The sequence below is a fragment of the Centrocercus urophasianus genome, unplaced genomic scaffold (assembly GCF_019232065.1).
Source record: "Centrocercus urophasianus isolate 14NV4802_14NV808 unplaced genomic scaffold, USGS_Curo_1.0 seq_4, whole genome shotgun sequence".
NCBI classification, from domain to species: Eukaryota; Metazoa; Chordata; class Aves; order Galliformes; family Phasianidae; genus Centrocercus; species Centrocercus urophasianus.
In genome coordinates this window covers 19,686-45,662 of record NW_024884977.1, presented here as the reverse complement: position 1 = coordinate 45,662, position 25,977 = coordinate 19,686, and the positions used below count along the sequence as shown (strand labels likewise).

Below are 25,977 nucleotides of genomic sequence, written 5' to 3'. Positions count from 1 at the left end.
GGAAGAACTCCCAATTCTGTCAGTAATAACCCCACTCTAGAGACCAAGTGACAAGTAAAAGGGCTGTGTTTATTTAAAAAAAAAAAAAAAAAAAAGAGGGTTTGCTGAATTTAAAAAGAAGTTACTGATAGAGATTGCATATTTGAGATATATGCTTTTTGCTTATATTTTGCTTTGCAATTTTCTGTTGATTTTGCTGAATACTTCTTTGATGTTGCACGGTCCACTCTCTGCCCCTTCCTGGAAGTTTGGCTCATGATATTTCAAGCAGTCAAGTTTTTTCCTCTTGCCTTATTTTCTTTCATTTTAATTTTCTTCATTTCTAAATAATGAACTTTTGTTACATGTGTTTTTCACAGTTACATAGAGCAAAGTTTATTTCATGTTAAATTTCACTCCAAGATGATACAAACCAATGCAGCTATGGCAATGGATGCTCAGATCTCTTCAGAAAGTAACTGTTTCATGACTGTGGAGAAAAAATTAGTGGGACTTTCATAACTCTGCCAGAAGAAAGGGAAGTTGATACTACAGATGAAAAATAACACATCTGTGGTCATCACTGAGTAAGAACATCAAGGATAGAGAGCAGGAATGGGAGCATTAGGGCCCTAGGAGGACTGCCATCTTTGTACCTTTCTGCTTTTCTACATATTGCATTGCTCCACCTTTGCTTCTGACATTTAATGAGGTATCACTGGCATGTGAAGTTACAGTTCGTTGCATTAAGCACTGGGATTGGGAAACTAAGTAAAAAGGAAGGTAATTACTAAACGCAGACAGTGTAAAATGGTATTGGAAAAGGATGCCCTCCACTATTTTAGAATTTAATTTCAGAGTGAGTGAGGAATGCTTATGTCCTTCTAAGGTTCTTATGGTAGAAATCTCAGGTACTAAGAGTATCTGTAAGCCCAACATAGTTAGAAATTTGTTTTGAAAAAGATAAAGGCAATGCAATTTTAGAATTCCTAGTATGATCTGTACCTTCAAGAAATGTTCTTTTTTTTTTTTTTTTTCTCTCTCTTTAGGCTCATAGATTTTGATTATCATTATAATTAACTGAATGCCAACCACAGTATTGTATTATATTTTCTTTAATGATGATTTGTAAGAGTATGGCAACCCTTCCTCTCTTCCTCTGATATTTTATTTTCTGAATTTGCCTTGGATTGAGTATGATATTTGCTCTGAAAACTTCCACAGACCTTTTTCTAGAGTTCTTCAGTGACAGATTTTTAATAAAATTTTATTACATGCTCGAAAACATTTAATGCCAGAGATCATTAAATTGAAAGCTCAAATTCCTTGATTTTATTGCTTACTTTAAAGAAGTCTCCATTATTAGCATGTTCCCTTGATATTAAATTAGTTTTAGATTTGTTTGTTCTTTGTTTTTCACTAAGTACAATCAGTGGAAACCAGGGGGTGGGGAGAAGAGCACCTGGCATCTCTTGAGTTCATATCCCAAAATAATAACATTTTCATTTAGTAACGTCATTATAATTAAAATCATTCAAGTTTTTGTGACATTATCTTTATAATTGCCCACATTTCATAGATTAGTTTTTTCACCTCTCTTCATCTTATGGGCTACAAGTAGCTGATGATAATTATTGATGTAGGTTTCCAGTGTACCGCATCAATTACTAATCTTCTGTTGCAGAGCTTCACTTTATATGTATATGTAAAGTCTAGTAGCAAACGTTAGAGCTAGTTACTATTCTTCTTTTATTTGAGGAAAGATGTGATTTGGAAAATTTTAAAGATGCATCACTGATTCTTGAGAACTGAGTATTTGGGGTATACTGAATAATCTAGTAATTTGATTAAAACCATTGCACTGAACCATCAAGCACAAAGAAAAACAAACAAAACAGAATAGACCTAAGGCATTCAAGTTCAATTTAGTTTTGAGTAATCTAAGAAATTACCTATTGACTTAAAGCTGACATTTCATTCCAGAATTTTTAAGCTATGCCTTCTTAATTTATTGTGCTGTATATCTGAAATGCCATATATTTCATTTTGGTTAAGAGAGTAATATCCATTCATTCATGGAATAGCTCACATTCAATTAAAACAATTAAACAAAAGTTTTTAGTATTAAGCCTAAGCCTGTTAATCTGAAAGTTAAGAGGATGGTGGTTAAAATGAATGTTTGAAGTGGTGACAAATGAGTTTTAATGTTGATATTGAATCTTTTTCATTACTATATATTATGAGAAAGTTCTTTAAAAGCAGTAGCCCTAGTTTCTGTTCATACACCTGTGGTCATGATGACAACTGCTTTGTCAGGGACCTTTTTTATGAGGATTGGCTTTAGAAGAAGAGCTCAAAGAAACAGAGAATTGGAAGAGAACAGTTTATTCTGGGGAAGCATACTTCAGTCTGCTTTCTTGCTTTCTTTTAAATTATAAAGTCTTCTCTATGAACTCAGATCTGAATCTTAGCTTCTACTTCGAAATGTTTCAGCTTTACTGAGTCCATCCTTCTGGCACTGACTTTTGTCTTCCTGAAAATGCAAGTGCCTGTGTTTAGAACTGTAACTTCAATATCTGCTTATGCTCATCTGAGGAGGCTGTAATTACATAGAAAGCATACCCTGACACAATGTACTACTGCTGCTCTGAAATGTAAGAAGTGTTATACAGCGTTAATTGTCCCTCAGCTAATTGCTTTTTTCTTTTGTGGTGGGTGCAGAGAACCAAGACTGTTATGGAATCAATGTGTTCATTTTGTTGCTTCAGTTTAAGTACTATAAAGTCAAAAACCAAGCAACTAACAAAAAATCAAGTCTAAGATACTTATGTACATTACATTTTGTAAAGCTTTGAAGTTTTTTTTTCCCTTCATGAATGGATAGCCTGTTTTAAAACACCAGAAATATTAGAAAATTGGGGGGGGAAAAAAAACAGTTGAAGGAGTCTACTTTATTCTCAAAACCAAAAAGGAAATCAGTGCAAAGTTCCCACTGTCTATTGCTCTGGAGAACCACCAGCTGCATGTGAAGTCATGGTGAGACACAGAGATGGTGATTGGTGAGGAGATCCCTTTGTCCATGGTTTTCGGGAGCATCCATCTTCCTGGACTGTGATTCATTAGGGACTGTGTCTGTCCTTCCTCATTCTTAGGTCACTGTCTCCATAGAAGGGTTCTGGCTGAGAGGTGGAGGCCATAGTCTGATGATGTCTGCCTGGCTGCAGCAGTAAAAGACAGGAGAGTTGATAACAGGAGCAGTTATTCCCTTTTACCAAGGACAGCTTCTGTCTCCTTGCTTGGGGCTCTCCTAGCCTCGTGCCAAGGCTGTCCATCCCATGTTAAGCTTCTCAGCAATCAGGAGTACATTATTTTAAAATGAAATTCAGAGGAGTTTTCAAACCTATGTATGAAGTCAGAGAGAGAAGATTTGTTTATGTATTTAATTCTACTCATGAACACAAACCTCTCTCTCTTAACCCTCCTTGAACTTTCCATACTACAAAATATTAGGTATCCCAGTTTGCCCAATACATGAGAAAACAGATGTTAAAAATTGATAATGATTAAGGGGATGACAAATTATAAGATCATAAGTATGTATGTGGCTGTTAATAAATTTTTCTCCAATAATCCTGGTTATTTATATGACGATACAACAAACATTTCTTCCATTTTAAGCTTAGTAAATTCTATTTTCTTGTTTTATCTGCAGATAAATTTACAGTAGACATCTAGAGCTACTGCTAAACAAATGTCTATTAGAAGAAATAAGAAGTGAAAAGATCCCTATCAAGTAAGCTAATCGCATTCTGGCTTTAGACATATGTGCTCACGAATAATTAGACCACTAAAAATATAAATTCTACCTTTCTACCAGCAGTCTCTGGATATGCTGATGGACTCATATTTGCAGTTAGCCAGTGTTGGCATCTGCTATGAATTTATTGTATCATTATACAATTTAAGGACAGAGGAAACACTTGTGGGCACCTAATTTTGGCAAACATATTTCCCACAAGTGTTCTCTGTAAGTAATTATTTTAATCTGCCATTTTACCATTGATATAAAAACTTTGCAGTTTAATGCTTTTCTTCACACTTTCAGCACACCACATGGAAAGATGCATTCCGTAGTTTTAAGAGCCCAAAGAAAGAAGTCTTTCTCTTTTGAGCCAATACATCACAACTGATTTCAGTTCAGTACTGACAAAGTACATACTGTTGTCATTCATATTCTACAGTGAAGAAAAAGAACACAGCTAAGCACATGGCATATTACTGAGTTAAAATTTACTAAGCCAAAGTGTGATTCAAGAGATAATGTGGAAACAGCTTCACTCATTAGTGAGCAGCATATCCAACAGTTGACTTTTTCCCTTGTAAGCCCTGCCTGTTTTCCATCAAGAAGATTGGCACTATATAGGTGAAATTTGGGTTTAGACTACCTTGAGATACCATTCAGAGAGACTTCGATAGCTCAAGGAGTGGGCCAAGGAGTACCTTATGAAGTTCAACAAAGCCAAGTCTTGCGCATGGGTCCTGGCAACCCCCATTATCAGTACAAGGTGAGGGAGAAAAGGCTCCAAGGAGACCTGTGAACAGCTTTTCAGTATCTATAGGAGGAGCTGTAAGAAAGAAGGGGGCAGACTCTTTAGCAGGATCTGTTTTGATAGGACAAGGGAAAATGATTTGAAACTAAAAGAGGGCAGATTTAGATTGGATTGGCCTTTAATGGTCCCTTCCATCTCAAATAATTCTATGACTCTATGTTCTGTTATTCTAAATTATTAGCAAAGGGAATCATTAAGCATAGGATTCAAGAATTGTGGAAAATTTCAAAAAAAAAGGAAGACAGCTTAAATCCCTAGCTCTTCCAATTACAGTGCTCCCATGGTTTTTAAAATCATTTTAAAATTCCAGTTTAGCAGTGACTATTGCCTGCTCAGTACTTCACAAATCACTTAAGGTAAATGTTCCTAGGAGTGCTAGGTTGATCATCTGTATTTGGTAGAATGATTTTAAAAATCCTTTATGGGAATATATATATCTATATGGTATATATATATGGTATATATGGTATTTATAATCTGTCAGAAATATACTTACCCTCACAAAAAGAAGTGCTGTAAACTACAACTGATGTCACTTATCTTGACTGAATTTATTTAGAAATACTGCAGTGCTGTTTATTTAGGCATCCTACTAACATGACTGTGTAACTGTCAGCTTGGAAATACGCAATGGCATTCTAGAAGGAACACATTTTTTAGTTTTAGTACCCCTCAAATATTGACTAAATAGAATGGGAGTGTAAGGTGTGATTCTTAGTACATTGGTGTAATCATAGAGAGCAGCAAGGGGATTATGATTTATATTTTTTCCTTCACAAGTTACCATTACATATAGTAGTTATTTTAGTATATAGTATTAGTACATATACATGAAGTATAAACAATAATCCCAGCTGTCTTTAATTTAGCTGTCTTGAGTATTCAGAGCACTTAACCTTCAGCTGATAGCTGACAGTAAATACAACAGGAACAGCTGAAGAAGCAAGAATTAGCAGCCTTGTAGGTTACTGATAGCTGTACAGTGGTAACACACATGGGCTGATTGTTGAACTAGATAATTCTAGTGTTTTTTCAACCTCTGTGGTTCTATGATTCTAAACCATGTCCCATTGTCAACAGCAAACTTGTTACAGATTGTTGATCATAGGTTATTTGGGGAAAAAATTGAATAAGAGAAAAACTTTATTTAGTCAAGTATATTCATACTGTGAAACTGTTTTAATGGATGAATGCCAGATGTGCCTCACCTCTGGACCAGAATTCCATTAGCTGCTCGTAGATTCTAATACAGGAAAGCAGCAAAATATACTTGAAAATGGTGCTGGAATGGCTCACACAGAGTTGCTCAAAAAGATTAACTAACTTGAAGAAAATCTACTTTCATATTTTGCAGAGAGTTCTGTCACAACAAGTAAATGATAAATGCAGAGAGATATACAGATTGTATTTCATCTGATTCATCACCAAATCTAAACTTTAATATCAGCTTCCTGTGGGGGGAAAAAAAAAAAACAAAAAACAACTGTGCTGAGTGATGAATGGATGGTTGATTCAGGAAACTAGAAAAGAAGAACGTGTGGAATAGTGAAGTTGTCTCGAGAATCTAGCATTGGAAGAGCAACATTTTAGCTTTAAGGATCGTCATGTTTTGTGAATAGACACAAGCTTATATAGAAACTTGAATTTCTACTCTATTTTCCTTATGTAATGATCGATATATTGCTATGGAACGCATTAAGTAAGCACTAATAAGAAAAGACTAAATACTTTGTGGTTGTAAAGCAGATGATAATCAAAGGAATCAAAGGGTAGTTTGTTATTAAATTTAGTAGTTTTAGTCTGTCAAATACTGACAGAATTCTCATGGAGAAGCACTGAAGTAGACATGTAAGTGTGCATTGTGTACCTTTCTCATGCTGTTTTTTTGTTTGTTTGTTTTGTTTTTTTAACCAGTGCCTCTCTGTATTTGATGCCCTGGGTGTGTAGTGCTGGTATGAACAGCTCTGTAAACCTTCTGGATGAATGTTTAACAGTGCAGGAATTCAATGTTTTGAGTTACAGCTGTATACATCATATCAGTAATTTCCCTACTTAGAGGAGAGTTAGCAAAATCCACGCTGCTTAACTTCAATGAGCAGTGTTCTCCACAAACAAGTTTTCCCCAGAAGAAAGGTGTATATGATAATTAATGTTTTTCAAAGTCATGATTTCTTTTGCTCGTTATTTGCTGAACCAACCTATTAAAAATTGGTTAAAGCCCTGAAGATTTTTTTTTTCCTACAGAAAGCACAACTCACAACATTCCCTTTTCCACATACTCAAAAATCCTACAAAATCCATACAAAAGTAGTTTGTGAGCATTTTGGAGCATTTTGTACACAATCAAAACTACGGATGTGTTTTATCTAGACGAAAATACTACCTTTCTTATATGTTAACCTTGTACAAAAATTCAGTGAGATTTCAAGTTGCTTGATTTGTTTCAATGATTTAATGATTAAGCTGAAAAATCAGCTTAATCTCCAGGTATATTGTTTATAGTTTAAAAAGTACACATCCTTTATTGATGAAGTTTTTTGTTTCTTTTTATTTTTTCAAAGTGTGCATTAGTATTTCACTGGAGCTCAAGAGAAATAAAGAATACTGATCTTAGCACATAACACAAATAGATGCCTGGAGCTCTTGTGCTGCTCACAGTAGCATTTGTACAAATGCTGTACAAGCTGTGCTTTGCAGTTGAATATTTTTAATTGCTTAATATGGAACATTTACAAAGTTTTCCTACTCCTTTGTGGAATGTATGCTATAGTTTACTTGCCATCCTGAGTTACATTTGTTCCCATCTTTGTGTTTTAAATGCATGTGAAGCCTTAGAAATTCTGAAATGCATTCAGTCTCTTCACATGCTTAGAGCACAAAAGAAAACTTGCATTTGTTGGCAGATAATTTCTGTATTCTACCACAATATATTTAATTTTGATTGATGGTTACTTACTATTCCTGTGTGAGGCAAGTCATGTAAGATTCAGCACAACCGACATAAAGAAACAAAGTTCTTTTCCATTAATTTCCACTAATTAAGTGAGCCTGTAGTTTGCCATGTTGTACTTCTGTTTCATCACCTACGAAATAAGTGGCATTGCCTACAGAAAAGCACTGTGGGAGAGCTCTTTGGAACGTGCTGATTGTTATGACATCCATCCTTTTTCATCATTTCAAATAAATTCCAATACATAATGTGACCAGCAACAATTAGAAATAGGAAAATGAGATGAAGATAACCTCACAGGAATAACTATCTACTGTTGTTGGTGTCACATAGATGTGTTATCAGAATATGCTATATTTGCTCTTTTTATTTGTCATTTGTGCCTATTGCTTGCTTCATTTTTTATATTACTGTAAAAGGTGTAGGATAATGGTTGCCTCTTTTCATATGTCTTTGATACCTTGTCTCAATAATAATAATAATTTCTACCTTTTTTTTTCTTTTTTTTTTTTTTTTTCCCCATGTTGCTGTTTGTTGTTGTTTAATGAGTAGTACTATCTGGGTGATGAATTTTCAGCATCCATAAGGCTTTGATTTGTGTAGGTCATTCAGCCAAAGTTCTGTCTTTCCGTGTGTCCTTATGTGATCCTTCAGCTATTCCTACTGCTGAATTGCTTATGAATTTGAATTGCTCTTTGCAGATCACAGCAGAAGTACGTAGAAAATAGAACATTCAGAAACAGAGTGCTCTGACAGTACTGAGAGGACCTATAAGGGGATTCTATAGCCTCAAGTTATGTTCTCAGGACAATTGTCTTCAAGGTGCACTATGGAAAAAATATTTTTAAAACTGTTGTTTATACTTAGAAACAAATGAATTTCTTGCAAAATTTCACCAGACACTTCTAGAAGATGTGGAAAGTCATGTCAAAATCTGTTCTCTATTGGAGTTCAAAAATGTACTTAAAAAAAATATTTGAAGAATGCTTTTGTTAGATAGTGTAAGGCAGTGAAATGTGGTGGAGTCATTAGTATAAAAGCCTATAAAATTATTGGAGCGTTATCCGGGTGTTTCATAGCAAGCCTATAGAATAGACAACATGTCACAGAATGATGGGATACAGAAAACAGATGTATCTTTTACAATGTACACAGCCATCATTGCTCGGATTGCCTCCAATTACTTTGCTTGACATAGAGAAACAAAAAGGTAAAAGTTTATAATTGAAACAGAAATGATTAATGACGTGGATGCCAGAAGTCTATTAGAAAGTCCCTCAACAGTACAATAAGTCAAGGAAGTCTCGATGTGCTGTGTAAGAAATCCACTCGTATTTTTAGGCCAATGGTTTAGTAGCTCTACTGACTTCTCAGACTGAATTCCACATCACTTGCTGATGATAATGCTGGAATCTTGTGTTGCTTTTTACTGATAAGATACTCTTTTCAATGCTCTTGTTTTATAAATTCTTAAATACTCAGAATTTTTAGCTTGTAGTTGGTACTAGTATAATTTAAGTTTATGAACAACTTAAAAATGTGAATTTGCATAGCAAGTTTGGATATTCTTTAGCAAAGGAACAGATATGCTTGAATTTGTATGGTATGAAAAAAGCTTCTTTTAAATTCACTTTGCAATTATGTTCTCTTTTGAAGAGTGAACAAACAGTAGGCTACCATAGCACTAGTAGTAAATGAGTAATTACATCAATACTCGATGCTTCAAGTAGCATTTTTCATGAATAAAAGTAACTGGGCACAGGTGTTTTTGTAATTGAGACTAATTTGGAAAATTTTACAGTGGTCAGTGACCCTCACAGTTGAATAGCAGTTTCTTTTTGTGGTGTTATTGTGATGAGATGCTGTTTCAAGTGATGTCGGAATGCCATCTGTCCTCAAATTTCATAGTTGCTTATTGCAGATGTCCTCATATATTTAGCTGCAGAACTCAGTTCTGTTATCTGAAGGGAACTAAAATGCATTTTTTATTAAGAATTTTCCTTCTAAAGGAACTGCACAAGTTGTCAGCACCTAAAAGTATGTGGCAGAATTGCCCTACAGTACACAGAATGTGGCTGAGGGTCCTCTATAGTTGAATATGACTACATTTTGGACTAATACAGGCTAGTTCTTTTATCTCTAAAGTTGTTTGGTTTTGTCTTTATTTATTATCTTGCCTGATAAACATATCAGGCAAGATAAATCTGGCAGCCAGAATGATCTTGTAGAGCAAATGTCAGAATGTACCCAGAATTAAATTCTACTGGGTTATTACTGGGCTTTATGTAGAATAAATGGAAGTGATTAAAGATTTCTAAGGCAGCAGGAGCTTTCAAAAAGTGTCATGCGGTTGCCTCTGGACTTGAGGCTGCTCTTTGGCTGTGAGTAATGAAAGAGATGCCCACGTTCTGCTCTCAGGTTATTACACATTAATACAAGCTCACAGAATATTGGCGACAATCCTAGAGCTTCCAGCCTCTGCAAAGAGGAGAGTAGGAACTTCATTATTTTGTCTGCTGTACTTCTATTTTGAGTATTGGACGTTATACACATTTACACCGGAAACTTGCAAAGTCTTGTATAACTTGAGAACGTAGTATGTGGTTCACAGCAAAGAGGTTATCTGTTTAATATTTCTGTTTTCCTCTTAGCTGAATTATTCACAAACACCTACAAGTAATTTGTTCTTCCTTGTGTTATTAGAGTTAGGAGATATTCTAAGACATAGGGGCTGTTAAACTATAAAAATAAAAACAGCAGGAAATTGTTTTCTTGCCATCGTTGTGCAAGTGAACATCTATTCTGATAAATGCAGAGCACTTGAAAATATAAATTTGATACCATTGAAAAAAAAAAAAACATGCTTTGGAGAAATTGCAGTGACTCTAAAGATACCAGCAAGTGTAATAACAGTTTGTTTAATAATAACTGTTAGAAGAGAATGTAGGAAAGCATGCATACAAAAAAGAACAAACTCGTCTCTGCCTCTGACTCTACTGAATCTGTCACATTATTATGGTACTGAGAGATGTGAGCTAGTGGGCATGGTGGTAAAAGGTTAATGGTTGGACTCGATGGTCTTAGTGGTCTTTTCCAACCCTCTATGATTATGAAATGATCAGATTAATAATAATTAGTACTTAGACCAATGACATTTAGTCTCAGCCTTGTGTTCTCTCACACTGGAGTGCAGACGCATGGACAGACACACTGTTATATCTCAATGAATGCTTTACACAGCCTGAAATATGGTGGTGATGGGCTGGTGGGTGGACCAGATGATCTTAGTGGTCTTTTCCAATCTTAATAGTTCTGTTATATAATCTTGATTATATATACAATATAAAAATGACTGCTCACATTTGTGGTGTATTGTACATCACTTAGATTTTTGTGGGATAACATTACTGATATAAATTTTAATCCAGATGGTCAGTGCTTTGGACTAGAATCCAAAATTTTGCTATATATATGCGGTTGTCTTTGTGCTTAATTTTCCTGTATAGCCAAACAGCTGTTTCCAGTAGTTTCAGTGGTTTTCTTACAAGCATATGTATGATCGCTGTATGACAAGGAGATGGTGATGTTTTGTCTTCAGCTTGATGTATGTTATTTTTTGTGGATTTCACAAACTCAGTCTGAGGAATAGTATTTCTAACTTCTGTGTTCAGTTACATTAGATAATTTTAGCTTTTTTCACTGTTCAATCTCACTGGAAATGGCTTATTTTTTAATTTGTCCCCTGAAAACAAGTGACCTGGATATCCTTTATCATGAGTCCTTGTTTGCAGTTAAATGTGGGTAAATGCATCTTTTTGACTATCTTATAAACTGAGGCACAGTGAATCATTACAGATAACTGCTTATTGATCCAGAGAAAATTGATTGCATCCATTTTCATGAGCCTTTTTGCTGTTGTTCCCCCCCTCCCGCCTCCCCCCACAATGGTATAAATATAAATAAGAAAACGCATTTGTTACGAGTGAGGCAACTGAAGGTTCTACTAGAAAACATTTGGTTAAATTACATGAAATACGCAATGCTCTCAAAACGAGCTGTAATAGAAAAAGAGCTGCAGAATTCAGAGCACAGTAACACAATGGATAGATGTGGCATCTTTCTGTTAGCGCATAGCTTTGCATTTCAGAAATTGCTTTAAATAGGCATCTGCCGCCAAATTAGACGCCCTAGAATAGCTCTGCAGCTATTTTTGAGGAAGCATGCTGCTCTCCCATTGCAGGTATTTGAGCAGCAACTTAAACACTAGTCTGCTGTGCATAGGTAAAGGACTTCCACACCATTCTGAAAATGCAAGTATGTATTTTGTATATTAGCAGAGGAAGATAAATTATCATGATTTTATCTTTTGAGGGTCTTTCTTGTCTGTATTATAACCACTTCTGAGAGTTTGCTGCACATGGTGCCCAGCTCCCCTGGGTGTTTTACTGTGTTTCTGAGAGCAGACCATCATCTTCCATCTCCCCAGAGTTCTAGGAGCACTGTACTGGCACTGCCATAGAAAGGTTGCTCAATTTAGAGATTAATTACCCTACTTTGAGGTAGTTAGTAAATATGTATTTCTTCTCTTAAGGAGACTCACTTTGATTGGGAAAATTAATTAAGATGTAGTAGGAAATACTACAAATGATACTTGCAATCTCCACAACATCCTCCCTGGCTCTTAACAATAAATGAAGTCGTCTTTTTTTTCCCTTCTGCTAGAGTAGTTACTTTCCATGAGAGGAAGAATCTAGTGGCAGAGTCTCATAAAGAAAAATGTAAAAATTGTAATGCCTGTATTATGACCAGCATACTATAATATTGAGATAGGCAGGTGCATGCATGAGGGAAAATTACATACTTATAGTAATGTTTTGAAAAGGATGATTCATGGAATTAGATATTTGATATTTGATATCATAGACGTGATGATATTTGAAAGAATGTGTCCTCTTCTTCCAATGCATGTTCAGCCATATGAGCTTATCATGAACACTGGTCTCAGAGAAATTCCATTACGAACAACACAAATGCATGTGAAATGGGAAGAAAGAAAAATGTAATCTTTCAGTATCCATGTTAAAGATGTGCCAACAGCTCTCAGTTTTAATGGTAGTGAATTTTTCATAGATTCTTTGTAAAAGTTTTTCTTGTTGCTCAGTGTTCAGTGTTGGCATAACGAATACCAGAAAGAAAATATTTTCCACCTCAGAGGTGTTTGAGTATAATGCAAATTAAAAATAAAAATAAAGGGAATTTTGTTTGCTTAAGAAGTAGTGCAGAGAAATTTAAACTTCTGTAGGATTTGCAGTCCTTTGAGATGAATGGCCCTGCATAAATGTAACTGTAGCTGTGGATTAAATAGAAATAAGAAGTGAGCTATGTCTTTTCTTCCTTCTGGTGAATAATACTGCCTGCCTTACAGAGTAAAGTGAGTTACCTCTCCTGAATATACACATATGCACAAACATGCACATACAAATATATATATATAATGTTTGTGTATGGTGACCATCATAGAAATACTCAGAGTGGTGTTATTAGAATTGGACTTCTCATGTATTTATTCTATTATGAATAAGTGTGAAGTTAGGATATGAGAAAGTGTGATACAGTGGTTTGCTTTGTACTCTCCACAGGCAGTCATGCATATTTATCTGTGATTCCTGTTGCTGAAAAGTTTAACATATTGCTCCCTTTAGAGCATCTCAAATTCATAGGACTAGGAGAGCAGGTAAAAAGTCTATTGTACAACGTAAAAAAGATAACAATAATAACTGTACTTCTGCAATTACATATGATACAGCCAAAATGGGGGAAGGGAAAGATGACAGGATCAACTCATTTTTCTTGAGCAAAGGATGTGAGGTATCATGTGGCTGCTGGCCTGTGTGTGCAAGTGATGTGCCGACAAAGTCTGTGGTTTCCAGGAGCAGTCAAATAGAACTGATGCTGGGAAGGAGATATTTCTGGCTCTTGCACTATGTACCTTGCCCAGAAATCTCTGACATCTTCATCTGCTACGTTCAGAAATGCTCTACTTTTTCACAGTGCTACAAATCCTTGAGCTAGTTCGGATTTCCTGGGCGTGACAATAAATCATTCATATCCCATAAGAATAAGAAGTCTCCCAGAAGAGACAAACTCTTGTTTGCTGCAAAGCAAGAACAGCTCAGGTGCTGATTATTTCCTATTGGTGATCCCTTTGAGGAGCCCTGGTTAGCAGCCCTTCTTGAAGCAGCTGAATGTCAGCACCCCCAGCCTGGGGGCATCACTCCGTGCACCAGCCTGATGTCACCAAAACAGCCAGGTGGGCAGGCTAGCAAGTCTTTTCTGTGCATGATTTTGAGTTGGGCCAGTAAAAACTGTTTCTGGGTAAAATCCAGTGATTTCTTGACTCCAGTCCAGGCTATGGATGTGCTTATCATCATGATTGTGAGAGGTAGATTGTGTTTTTGCAGTGGAAACTTCCAGTATTTCTGTATGTAGAGTAGGATAAGTTGTTTTCCACCAAGAAACCTGCTGAACAGAGTAAAATTGAGACTGGGGTGTTTCGACCTAGGTAGAAATGGCACAGGTAAGGTAATTATATAGAGTAGGGAAGAGTCTGGTACGGGATGAAATGGGTGTGCTAATTCTGAAAATATTTTTATTGCCATAAAAAGTGCAGAACCAACCCAAAGACAATGGGTTGGTAGCAGACGTATGGAAATATAAGGTAGCAACAGTGTTGGAAGACTGTGAGCCTGAGACACCAATGAGAGCCAGGAGAGGCTTCGTACCCAGGGTATATAATGGGATGGATTTCAATGACTAGTTGTGCAATTTCTCCCTTGTCAGTAAGGAGTGTGCACCCATTATTGCAATAGTAAAGAAATTGCTCTTCACAGAGATCTTTGACTGATTAGAAATTTTTATCTTGAGCGTGTTTCTCACATGGTGATGTCTGTCAATGGAGAAAAATTATCTTGATTCTCACACATGCAAATTATTTATTCATGTATTGTATCATGAATGTCTACTGAGCAGGAAACTGTTTTGTTTGCTTACATTCGAGATGCCTTACAATCCCTTCATTAGGGCTACAAGACTATTCTTAACTGGAGAACTTTAACATGGAAATTGAATATCACTGGAAACCCTTAGTGTAGAAAAGAGCAATCTGATGGTCTCAGTGAAAGGAAATAAATTTGCTGGTTTGTGTGGGCAAATCATCTGGCAAGTAAGACCTGTCAGTGGAACTGTGGGAAAACATATCACCAAATAATGACTGGAGAGTGGTGCAGTGATGCTGAAAAACCATGTGGGAAGATGGATTGGATAACATTGTCACAGCACGCCAGTAGGAGCTAGATGAATTTTGAGGTTCCATCCAACCCAAGCCATTCTACAATTGCAGCAGGAAAAGATTCGACTATGTATCAAAGTCAAAAGATTATGAAAGATGGAATGTTGTTGATCTAACTTTCTGATCTCTGTCAGTTCTTCCAGTACAGACTTTGAAAGAGAACTGAATGAACTAATGAGTTTGGATTGCTTTTTCAGTTATGAGTATTCTGAAATTTTGGCCACAATCAAAGCATAATCCAGTGGGTTCCATCAGCAAGAATATGTGCTAAATGTATTGTAAAAATTCTATTTATTTCAAGTATCTGAAATTCAAAGTTTTTAGTCAGGCTTGTAAGGAAGATTCTGCAATTTAAAAACTACTTAAAAAACAATTTAAAAAGGGGGTTAATGATCCTTAAAAAAACATTCAGTGTGAAATCCTGGGTTGAAAATCTTTGAGGGAGGGTCCAGAAAGCTTTAGGCAAACTGGGTAGGAGTTGAGAAACTTTCCAAAGTAGTTTACTCCAGGGTGCTTGGTAGCAGTTCCATGAGCTTATCTGTCAATCTAGTAAATAGGCTTCATTCAGGCAAAGAATGGCATCTCCCTTTCTTGTTAGGAGAAAGTACTTTTGATAACAAAGCATCTTGTTTGCAGAACCGACTTCAAAGCCTCCCATATCATCAGCAAACAGACTTCAGAAAGGTAGATTATTATTTTTTTAATACTGACTTTTTTCTCTCATTTCATGTAAAAAGCCAACTTTAGTTTCAAAATGTTATAGATTAAAGGTACACGGATAAAACACAAGAACACCCCTGTGCCATTCTGTCTGCAGTGAACTCAAATCTCAGGGAACCAGCCTACGCCTGGCAAGACGTCCTCCCATCCTCCACCCTTGTCTGAAAGACGAGACTTTCTGTGACCTGTGCAAGAAGCTTTGTAGCATTTCAGTCTAGAGCATTAGATATTATGCTTTGAGTAACAATATGAAAAGCAATTGCAGCTGATGGTTGTGTAATAGCTGGAGTGATGTGATGCCTACAAAGTAGAAATCAGACCAAATGAAGCAGAGCTGTTGCAGTTCCCTGGTTTGGTGTCTTGAGCACTGCTGGCAGCTACAGAATCTCATCCTACTGGTTAAGGCAATTGCATGAAAATTGAAACGCTTTGAAAAACATTATATTTTTTTTGTGAGAGGGGAAAAAAAGAGGGTGCTTCTAGGATAAAGCATGACATCTCAGACATTTTGAGTATTAAAGAGGATGAGAGTGGGAAATTTTCTTGTATTCATTTTCCTAGAAAGAGTATTTGAAAACAAGACACTGGAGAAATGCTTCCTTGGTGGCAGACTCTGCATATCTCAGACTTACCCTGGTTTTGAAGAAATGAGTACAACATGCTGAGAAATCTGGGAATCAGGGTATATAACGAGAGACCTTTATTTTGCTATTAATAAGAGCTCAAGCTGGCTGCTTTTCCTGGCCTCCTATGTAGATTTACTGCTGCAGGTAGTCAGGAAATCACACTGATGAATCTTCTACAGGTATTGTGAATCATTCCATGTACAGTGGTTGGCATACAGGTGTATACCTGTGTCATTCAACAAGAAGAAATTTAAGTTTGTAGAACTGTATTACCGTGATTGCAATCCAAACAGGCCAATCACTCAGTAAGGATAAAAGACCAATTGTGAAATGATATTCATTATTTCAGAGAACACTTTATTTACACTTCTCATCCCTCTCCCCAAAATGTTGGTGCTAGAGAAAATGTAGCTTAACTTGCATTGCATTATGAAGTTTTGATCTTGATTAGTAACATACAAGACAATATACAACCAAATCACTTTTGTGTGGTCAGTTTCAGATTGAAAGTCTTGATTATTTATGCAGAAGAAACCTTTTCTAGGGGAATGATTTAATGAAAACATGTATTAAAACATTCATTTTTATAAAGCATACTGAAAATACAGTGTATGAGGTAGTTTACAGTTTGTAATACCTGATCGTTGCTGTTCTCCTGATTTTATAGTTTGACTTTTAAGAAGTTTTATCTATAGGTTTAATTTTTTTTCTTTTTCTTTTATGTCCAGCAAAATACCTCAGCAGAGAAAGAAAGTCTTCACATGACCTCAAGAAAGGAAGAAAATCAGAGCATCCAGGAGTGCGATTCTCAAGATGTAAGCTGAGCTCACCTAGAAATCAGGTTTTAATCTAGATTGTATGAAAACATTAAAACCTTAGGTAACTATGTGATTTACTTTTCCTAAACAAGCTGATGCATGTATTTTATAAACCATTTTCTACCTTAAAGTGCTGAGGAGAAAATGCACCTCACAGTCAATACTTGCAGGTATATTCCCAGGTTCTATTACTCTGTAGGATTCATAGAGCTACTGTGGGAAGAAAAGCAGTGGAAAAAGATAAGTTGTGAACTGCTTCAAGAATGGGTTTGTTCATGCAGCAGCACGGTTAATGAGCTGCTGCAACAGAGCAAGATGCAGAACATTGTTTACGCAGTGATTCCACTAATGATCTAACACCACAAGTCACAGAAGCTTCATTTAGTACAAACAAAGCTTTCAGGAAGATGGTTAGTTAGCTGGCTAGCTTGAGAAATAAGAGGTGACAGTGTGATATTGGAAGTGGACAATCCTAGCCACTGCCAGTCTGGGCAAGCTACAAGATTTCTTCTTCTTATAACACGTCTACCAGAGAGTTCTGCTTTTACTGAGTCACATTTCCCATCCAGGCAACATGCTGGGACCTGGAGACAAGGACAAATTCTTATACACAAAAAAGTACTTTTTCTGTTTTCTCATTTAAAATACTTCTTGTGCATATCATTTAAAACCATTTACTCAGTTGTGCTAAAAGCTAAGAATTCTTAAAGTGTTTCTTTCTTCTCTTACCATCTCAGGTTTCTTGTTCTTTGTTCTTGTACGATTTCTCTGATAAATAAAAGTGATATTGCTTTTATTTACTGCTTTAATTTCCTGCAGTAAACAAACACTGCATGCTCATTAATCATTCAGTAGCAAAGGACACTGAGTATTGGACCAAAACTTATCCATGTTTCTAAGCAACCACAGAATTTGCCTTTATTTCTGTCTTCCAATTTTAATTGCAGAACTTTAATTCCATGTTCTCCCATTGCTTTTCCAAGGAGGTACAGAGAGAGAAAAAAAGAAATCATTATGATAACAGAATTTCAATGGTAGAAATCATGGTAAAATTCTTGAGGTGATTTCACTAATGCTGCTTCTTAAATGAGAACTATGCAGGTCAGAAGACGTTACATCAGTTTAATTTAGCCATCCTCTAAGTGCATTGTGCATTAAAATAGGAGAAGAGTATGAAAAGCAGCAGAAGTGTCTTATGAATACAGATGTGCACACTTTACAAGCTTAGAATCATGGAATCAGCGAGATTGGAAAAGAACTCTAAGATAAACTAGCCTGACCACCCACCTACCTGCAACACTGCCCACTGACTGTGTCGCTCAGAGCCACATCTCCATGATTCTGGAACACTTCCAGGGACAATGACTCCTCCAATAAAATGTAGACCTCACTTGCTTAATAACATCTTTTTCGCAGCAGAATGGCATTTTAATAGTTTATCTGGTTAATTGTCAGAGCTCAGTCGAGTTGGAGAGCTCTCTCATTTTCTTGTGGCATCAGAATGGATCTACTTTATTGTGTTCACATACATCTTATATACCATCCACTCACAAGCAGTAAGGTTCCTGTAGCAGTTAATTGGTCCTAACTTCTCCCAGACAATGGTGATAAGGATGAAAGGTTTCTCAATTGTGACAAGATTAACAGTGCATACAAAAGAGCCTCCTGTTTATTATTTGACTCCCTTTGCTCCCTTTGCTTAATTCCAGTCTCCTAAGGCTTCACAGGGGTAAGATCTGTCAAGGAGTCTGTAAAGCTCTGTGGTGACTCGCTCAGTTACATCTTCCCCCACAGTTAATGATGTGGTTAATGTCCAAGTTAAAAAATTGGAAGAGTTGTATTATACTGAGAAAAAAAATATATAAGAAATCAAAATATCCGTATTCAGTGTAGGGAAAAAATCACACGTCAGAGAAGTGTGTCATGCATATAGGAGAGAACTAAAATCTTGACCTGATGAATTTCAGCCTGAAGTGCAGGTTGTAATGATAGGTTATATGAACATCTAGAATGTTGCACGTTTACCACTAATGAGCCTGCTGCATATACAGTAAATTAAAAAGCAGATTATTGACAAGGTGTGGATTAATAACAATTCAGACATCAAATTAATTGCAGTATTAGATATGATTTGCATTGTATGAGAAAACACAGTGTGGTTTTTTCTGCTTTAAATGTGTATTAATTTTTTTCAATCTAACATGAAAATTTTTAGCTAATTTTAGCTAAGTTTGTCTTTTAAGCATTTCAGATTGTTTGAACCAATAATGCAAAATATTTGGAAGTAGGTAATGATTTACCCTTTTAGCAAAGGTGGGTGTATTTTCTTGGTTTCCTCTCCACTTGTGATAAGTGGTATGATTCCTTCAGTAACAAAAGTAACTCTTACTCCCTGCGTAGGTACAGTGGGATACCCTTGTAGTTACACAGTTCAGCAGTTTGCAGATGAAATTGCATGTTTTGATAGCCAAGGGACACGTTGCATTTTAATTGGCTTTTTGAAAACTCTTTTTAAATGAAGATTCACACTTGGCTGATCCACCTTTATAATTTATACATGCAGCTGCAAACCTCCCCTGCTCTGCTGTATAGTTCTCAAGCTGAACTAAATCCCGTAACTCCTGAAATTCTGCATGTTTTACTGAGCAATCTGCAGATTTTATTACCAGAATTTCATATAAACATAGCTAATAAAATTGCAAACTAAACTAATCAGAATGGAACCACATTTCCAGGCATGTGCCCCACCTCAATTATCATGCCTTGTTAAATTTCTTTCTTCACTATTGCAGATGGCTTTTTTCCTGTTGCATACACAAAATGTGTTGCTTAAGGCAACATTAAGAATGCATTTGTAGCTATGGCTGTTCAGAGTTCTCATTGCTGTGCATTAGAGCTGTTGAAATTAAGTGCTCAGACAATATATACTTCCTAATGTCTTTCAATAAAAATGCAGTATGTGTAATGTAATGAGGAAAATATTTCTCTTAAAAATAAGTCCATAAATAATTTGGCAGACATCCTTGACAAATCAGTGGCAGCAACTAAATGGCAAGGCAAAGAATCCTTTCACACATAAAACATAAGAGATTGCTGTGTACGAGTAATTTATGCGTGAGTGAAATTCTGATGTGTGTCGCTAATGGTGACTGCTTTTTATTAAAATAAGGTAATATTAAGGAAGGGAGAAAACAAAAACAGCTCTCAGTATGGTTCAGAGGTATGCACTGATGCTTTGCAGTATCAAGAAGGGAGCTACAAGAAAGAATGGGATGAACTCTATAGTAGTGATAAGACAAGGGGAACTGGTTTCAAATTAGACAGTGGGAGATTTAGGCTGGAAGTTTTTTACAGTAAGGGTGGTGAAGTACTGGCACAGGCTGCCCAGAGAGTGGTGGAAACTCTGTCCTGGAAGACATTCAGGGTCAGGCTGAAGGGGGCTCTGAGCACCTGATAGAGCTGTAGTTCACAGAATCACAGAATTGTAGGGGTTGGAAGGGACCTCCAGAGATCATCGAGTCCAACCCCCTGCCAAAGCAGGTTCCCTACAGCAGGTCGCACAGGTCGGCATCCAGGCAGGTCTTGAACATCTCCAGAGAAGGAGACTCCACCACCTCCCTGGGCAGCCTGTTCCAGTGCTCCGTCACCTCACTGTAAAGAAGTTCCTTCGCACATTGGTGCAGAACTTCCTATGCTGCAGTTTCCAGCCGTTTCCCCTTGTCCTGTCTCCACTCACCACTGAAAAGAGTCTGGCCTCGTCATTCTGCCCCCCACACCTCAGATATTTATAGACCTGGATCAGGTCCCCTCTCAGTCTTCTTTTCTCAAGGCTGAACAGACCCAGTTCACTCAGCCTTTCCTCATAGAAGAGATGCTCCAGGCCCTTCACCATCTTTGTGGCCCTCTGCTGGACTCTTTCCAAGAGATCCCTGTCTTTTTTGTACTGGGGAGCCCAGAACTGGATGCAGTGCTCAAGATGAGGCCTCACCAGGGCAGAGTAGAGGGGGAGGATCACCTCCCTCGACCTGCTGGCCACGTTCTTTTTAATGCACCCCAGGATGCCAGTGGCCTTTTTGGCCACAAGGGCACACTGCTGGCTCATGGTCAATCTGTCATCCACCAGGACACCCAGGTCCCTCTCCACAGAGCTCCCCTCCAGCAGCTCATCCCCCAACCTGTACCGCTGCACGCAATTATTCCTCCCCAGATGCAAGACTCTACACTTGCTTCTGTTAAACCTCATCCTTTTTCTGCCCAGTTTTTTTTCTGCCCAGCTCTCCAGCCTGTCCAGGTCTTGCTGAATGACAGCACGGCCTTCAGGCATGTCAGCCAATCCTCCCAACTTCGTATCATCAGCAAACTTGCTGAGGGTGGCCATTATCCCCTCATCAAGGTCATTGATGAAGATGTTGAACAAGACCGGACCCAGCACTGACCCCTGAGGAACACCGCTGGTTACAGGCCTCCAACTGGACTCTGCACCACCAACGATGACCCTCTGTGCTCTGCCAGTCAGCCAGTTTTCAACCCACCTCACTGTTCACTCATCTATCCCACACTTGCTCAGCTTTGTTATAAGGATGTCGTGGGGGACAGCATCAAATGCCTTGCTGAAATCAAGGTAGACTACATCCACTGCTCTCCCCCCATCCACCCAGCCAGAAACAACATCATAGAAGGCTACCAGGTTGGTCAAGCACAACCTCCCCCTGGTGAACCCGGGCTGACTACTCTTGATAACCTTCTTTTCTTCCAGTTGTCTGGAGATGACATCCAGCACCAGCTGTTCCATCACCTTTCCAGGGACAGAGGTGAGGCTGACTGGCCTATAATTGCCTGGATCTTCCTTCTTGCCCTTTTTGAAGACCAGAGTGACATTGGCTATCCTCCAGTCTTCAGGCACCTCCCCCGTCCTCCAAAACCTCTCAAAGATGACAGAAAGCAGTTCAGCAATCACCTCTGCCAGCTCCCTCAGCTCCTGTGGATGCATCCCATTGGGTCCCATGGATTTATGAACATTGGTGTTGCCTAGGCGCTCTCGGACCACCTCTTCCCTGACTGAAGGGAGGTCTTCCATTCCCCAGATCCTCTCACTAACCTCCAGGGTCTTGGATTCCCGAGGGGGAGCTTTTTCACTGAAGACAGAAGCAAAGAAGGCATTCAGTATCTCCGCCTTCTCAGCATCCCCCGTTACCAGAACACCCCCGTCACTTAGCAGGGGAGCCACATTCTCCTTAGTTTTCCTTTTACTGTTAATGTACTTAAAAAAGCCTTTTTTATTATCCTTTATCCCCTTCGCCAGATTTAATTCCAGGCGGGCTTTAGCCTTCCTCGTCACATCCCTGCAGGCCCTGACAACATTCCTGTTTCCTCCCAAGTTCTCAGACCCTTTTTCCACATTTCATGGGTCTTCTTCTTTCCTTTGAGTTTGCGCATGAGCTCCTTGCTCATCCACACAGGTCTCCTGCCACCCTTTCCCGATTTCTTCCTCACAGGGACGCACCAATCCTGAGCTTGGAAGAAGAGCTGCTTACATGCCTACCAGCTCTCACAGGCCCCCTTACCTTCCAACACCCTAGCCCATGAGATAGCTCCAAGTAGGTCCAGGAAGAGATCAAAGTTGGCTCTCCTAAAGTCCAGGGTAGCAATCCTAATTTTGCTTTACTTCTTCCACTCAGCATCTTGAACTCCACCATCTCGTGGTCACTACAACCCAAGCTGCCCCCGACCTTTACTTCTCTGACAAGCCTTCTCTATTAGTGAGAGTATGGTCCAGCAGTACCCCTCTCCTCGCCGATTCCTCCACCACCTGCACCAGGAAGTTGTCATCAACACATTGCAGGAACCGTCTGGACCGCGCGTGCCTGGCCACATTGCTTTTCCAGCAAATATCTGGATAATTGAAGTCCCCCATAAGCACCAGTGCCTGGGATTGTGACGCTGCTTCCAATTGTTTGTGGAAGGCCTCATCAACCTCCTCCTCCTGATCGGGGGGCCTGTAGCACACTGCCACAACAGTGTCAGCCATACCAGCCCGCCCCTCGATTCTCACCCACAAGCTCTCCACTGCTACACCGCTCTCCCCCAGGTGGGGTTCAATACATTTTAGCTGCTCTCTCACATAAAGAGCAACTCCTCCACCCCGCCTCGCCGGCCGATCTTTCCTAAAAAGCACGTAGCCCTCCATGACAACATTCCAGTCATGCTGTCCCACCACGTCTCCGTGATCGCAGTGAGATCGTAGCCGTGCGACTGCACGCAGATCTCCAACTCTTCCTGTTTATTTCCCATACTGCACGCATTAGTGTATAGACACTTCAGGGAAGCAGCATTCCCCTGCCACACTCCATCCCTTCAAACTCCACCCTCATCACCCATGAAGTTCTCTTTTGAACCTCGAACTACCTGAACCTCAGCAGCCCTCATTTTGTCCCCTTCCCCCTTCTTACCTAGTTTAAAGACTTTTCAGTGTTGTCCCTGTTTATTACAGGGGAGTTGGGCCAGATGACCTTTAAAGGTCCCTTACAATTCTATGGATTCTATGATCTGTCTGCTTCACTTCACTGCCATTTCAGAGATCAGTCATAGTTTATTTAATAACTTGTATATATATTTTATTTAATAGCTTGTATAAATACAGGCTTTGATTATAAACAGTGAAAGCTTTTCTTTCTGAATCTGGAAAGAAAGAGTTGCTTTTGTGGGCACATGCTAATGAAACTAGGATGAAAGGTCCTTGATTTGAGAAGTCTTCAAGTAAATAAATACAGCAGAATTCCTCCTCATCTCTAATGAACCTGTAAATGTGATGGTCATTCTTAAAGATTTAATAATTTAGCTGGCTGAGGAAAACAAGAAAATGGCTTGAAAGCTCCTCCCAGCTGAGCAGTGTGTTGAAGTCGATGCTAAGCATGGCAAAATCCCAGTACCTTCCAGGAGCGATTCATAAAATCTCACTATCATGAGACAGGAAAACATAATGGTGACAATTCAGCCCTTCATTTTATAAAAGCAATTATCTTTGCTTTGTGCTAGTTTCCACTACATCAAACTGCTGTTCCCTACTTTTATAATTAGCAACCTTGCAAAGGAGCAAGTGGGATAGGAAGAGACATGGAGAAAAGCCAGCAAACAAAAAAATCATCCTGTTTCTTGGTATAGAGAGACCTAGTAAAATGTATATGTATATATGAGAATATGCTTGTTTATTTGTTTTAATCTGTATATCAGCCATAAGCATCTGCACTATGGAATGTCTGTAGGAATCTATGTGATTGTATGCACATATACTCAGGCAAATATATGCCTGTGCATGGACATACAGACATGTATGTGTGGGGATGTATATGCACTAGACTTAAGCTGGGCTGGTTCTAGCCTGGGTTATGCTTATGGTGGGAGATGCTGTTATACTTGTCCAACTTTAGGAACTGTTGTGACTTAAAACAGAGCTCAAAGTGACCAGTTACAGTCCTGGCTATGGTACTTCTGTTGACTGATGCCATGATGAAGGTCATCACTGGCACTCAATATCTAATCTATTTGTTAATGATACACACGTTTTCACAGTAACAAGAGAAAAAATAATTCTTTATGACTTAACAACGTAATAAAGATGTAGGAGTTGCTTTGCTTAGAAGAGTGTACCAGATGGTGTATTGCTAAATAGGAAGACACCTGGGAGAGGAAAAATTTGGAATGCTACAAACACGAACCTTCACTATTTTTTTTCCTACCAACAAGGCCTTTCTTACCTGGCCTATGGAAAGAGTGTTTGTAAATGATACCATATGTCATTCCTAAAACTTGTATTGAAAGCCTGGAACAGGCTGTCCAGAGAGGTTTTGAAATCTCCTTCTATGGAGATATTCAAGACCCATCTGGATGTCTACCTGTGTGACTTACTGTAGGGTACCTTCTTTAGCAGGGGTGCTGGACTCAAGGATCTCCTGAGGTCCTTTCCAATCCCAGGGATTCTGTGATTAATGTGTGATGGAAATAACATCTTCCTTACACAGCTTGACACGCTGTTCCTTTTTTGACCTGCAACATCATTTGTCCAGAGACTCCTGGCTTTCAAGGCCCTGAAACCCTCACATTTATCTCAGTGTGACTAAGCTGAAAAGAATATTTTATCTAACTTACTAGGAAATACATTAAAAACAAGTTCTGTCAGACCCACACTTTTTTTTAGATCAACTTGGTCACAGGTGAGGGACTGTCAGAATTCCTCAAGTGCAAAAACATAATGAAATTTCCTCCTCCTTGTCAATCTCTGACTTTTAAATTAACTTCAATCTAATGTAATTTGTACTGAAAGGATATTGATAAAATTTCTTGACATTTAATTTCCATGAGAGTGTTGATTTTCAATGTTGTCTGCTGAGAGAGGTAATTTTTAACCTACCATGATTTAAAATGCTGTGGGATTAGTTCAGGCTTTTTTTTTTTTTTTTTTAGCAAAAATTCTCCAAGAAAGGAGCCTCAAAAACATACTACTTAGACATATTCTTTTTCTTTTGGATTGCTTTATTTCTTTTCTTGTATTCTGTCTAGATAGTATTCTATTCTAGAAAAGTATTCTCAATCATAATTTTTGAAAAACAAATATCTAAAAGAAATTGCAGAAATGCCAGTGGAATCTGTAGTGGTTCCTTTTTGTATGTGTCCATTTACATACCAAAGAATTTTGTGCCTTTTTTCACCAACATATCTGATGTGTAAAAATATTATAATGAGACTTAACTTCAAAAATTTTCCAGATTATTATGCTAAAAAAGAACAATTTCAGGGGAAGATGTATGTTAAAATTTAAAATAAGTAAAATAAGTAAAAACTGTTAGTTTGGAAAGAGTCTTTAAGTTTGATATATATACATATATTTAATTTTCACTCCATTTGCATGTATCAATTTCTATTAACACAC

General features: G+C 38.0%; 1 protein-coding gene across 1 annotated transcript in view; it reads left to right on the top strand.

Moving 5' to 3' along the window:
* LUZP2 (leucine zipper protein 2) overlaps positions 1 to 25,977 on the top strand; it is a 117,982-nt gene that overhangs the window by 90,203 nt on the left and 1,802 nt on the right. Inside the window, exon 10 of the mRNA XM_042832773.1 lies at positions 16,962 to 17,048. Coding sequence (XP_042688707.1) covers positions 16,962 to 17,048 — 87 coding nt within the window. The remainder of the gene's footprint in view (positions 1 to 16,961; positions 17,049 to 25,977) is intronic.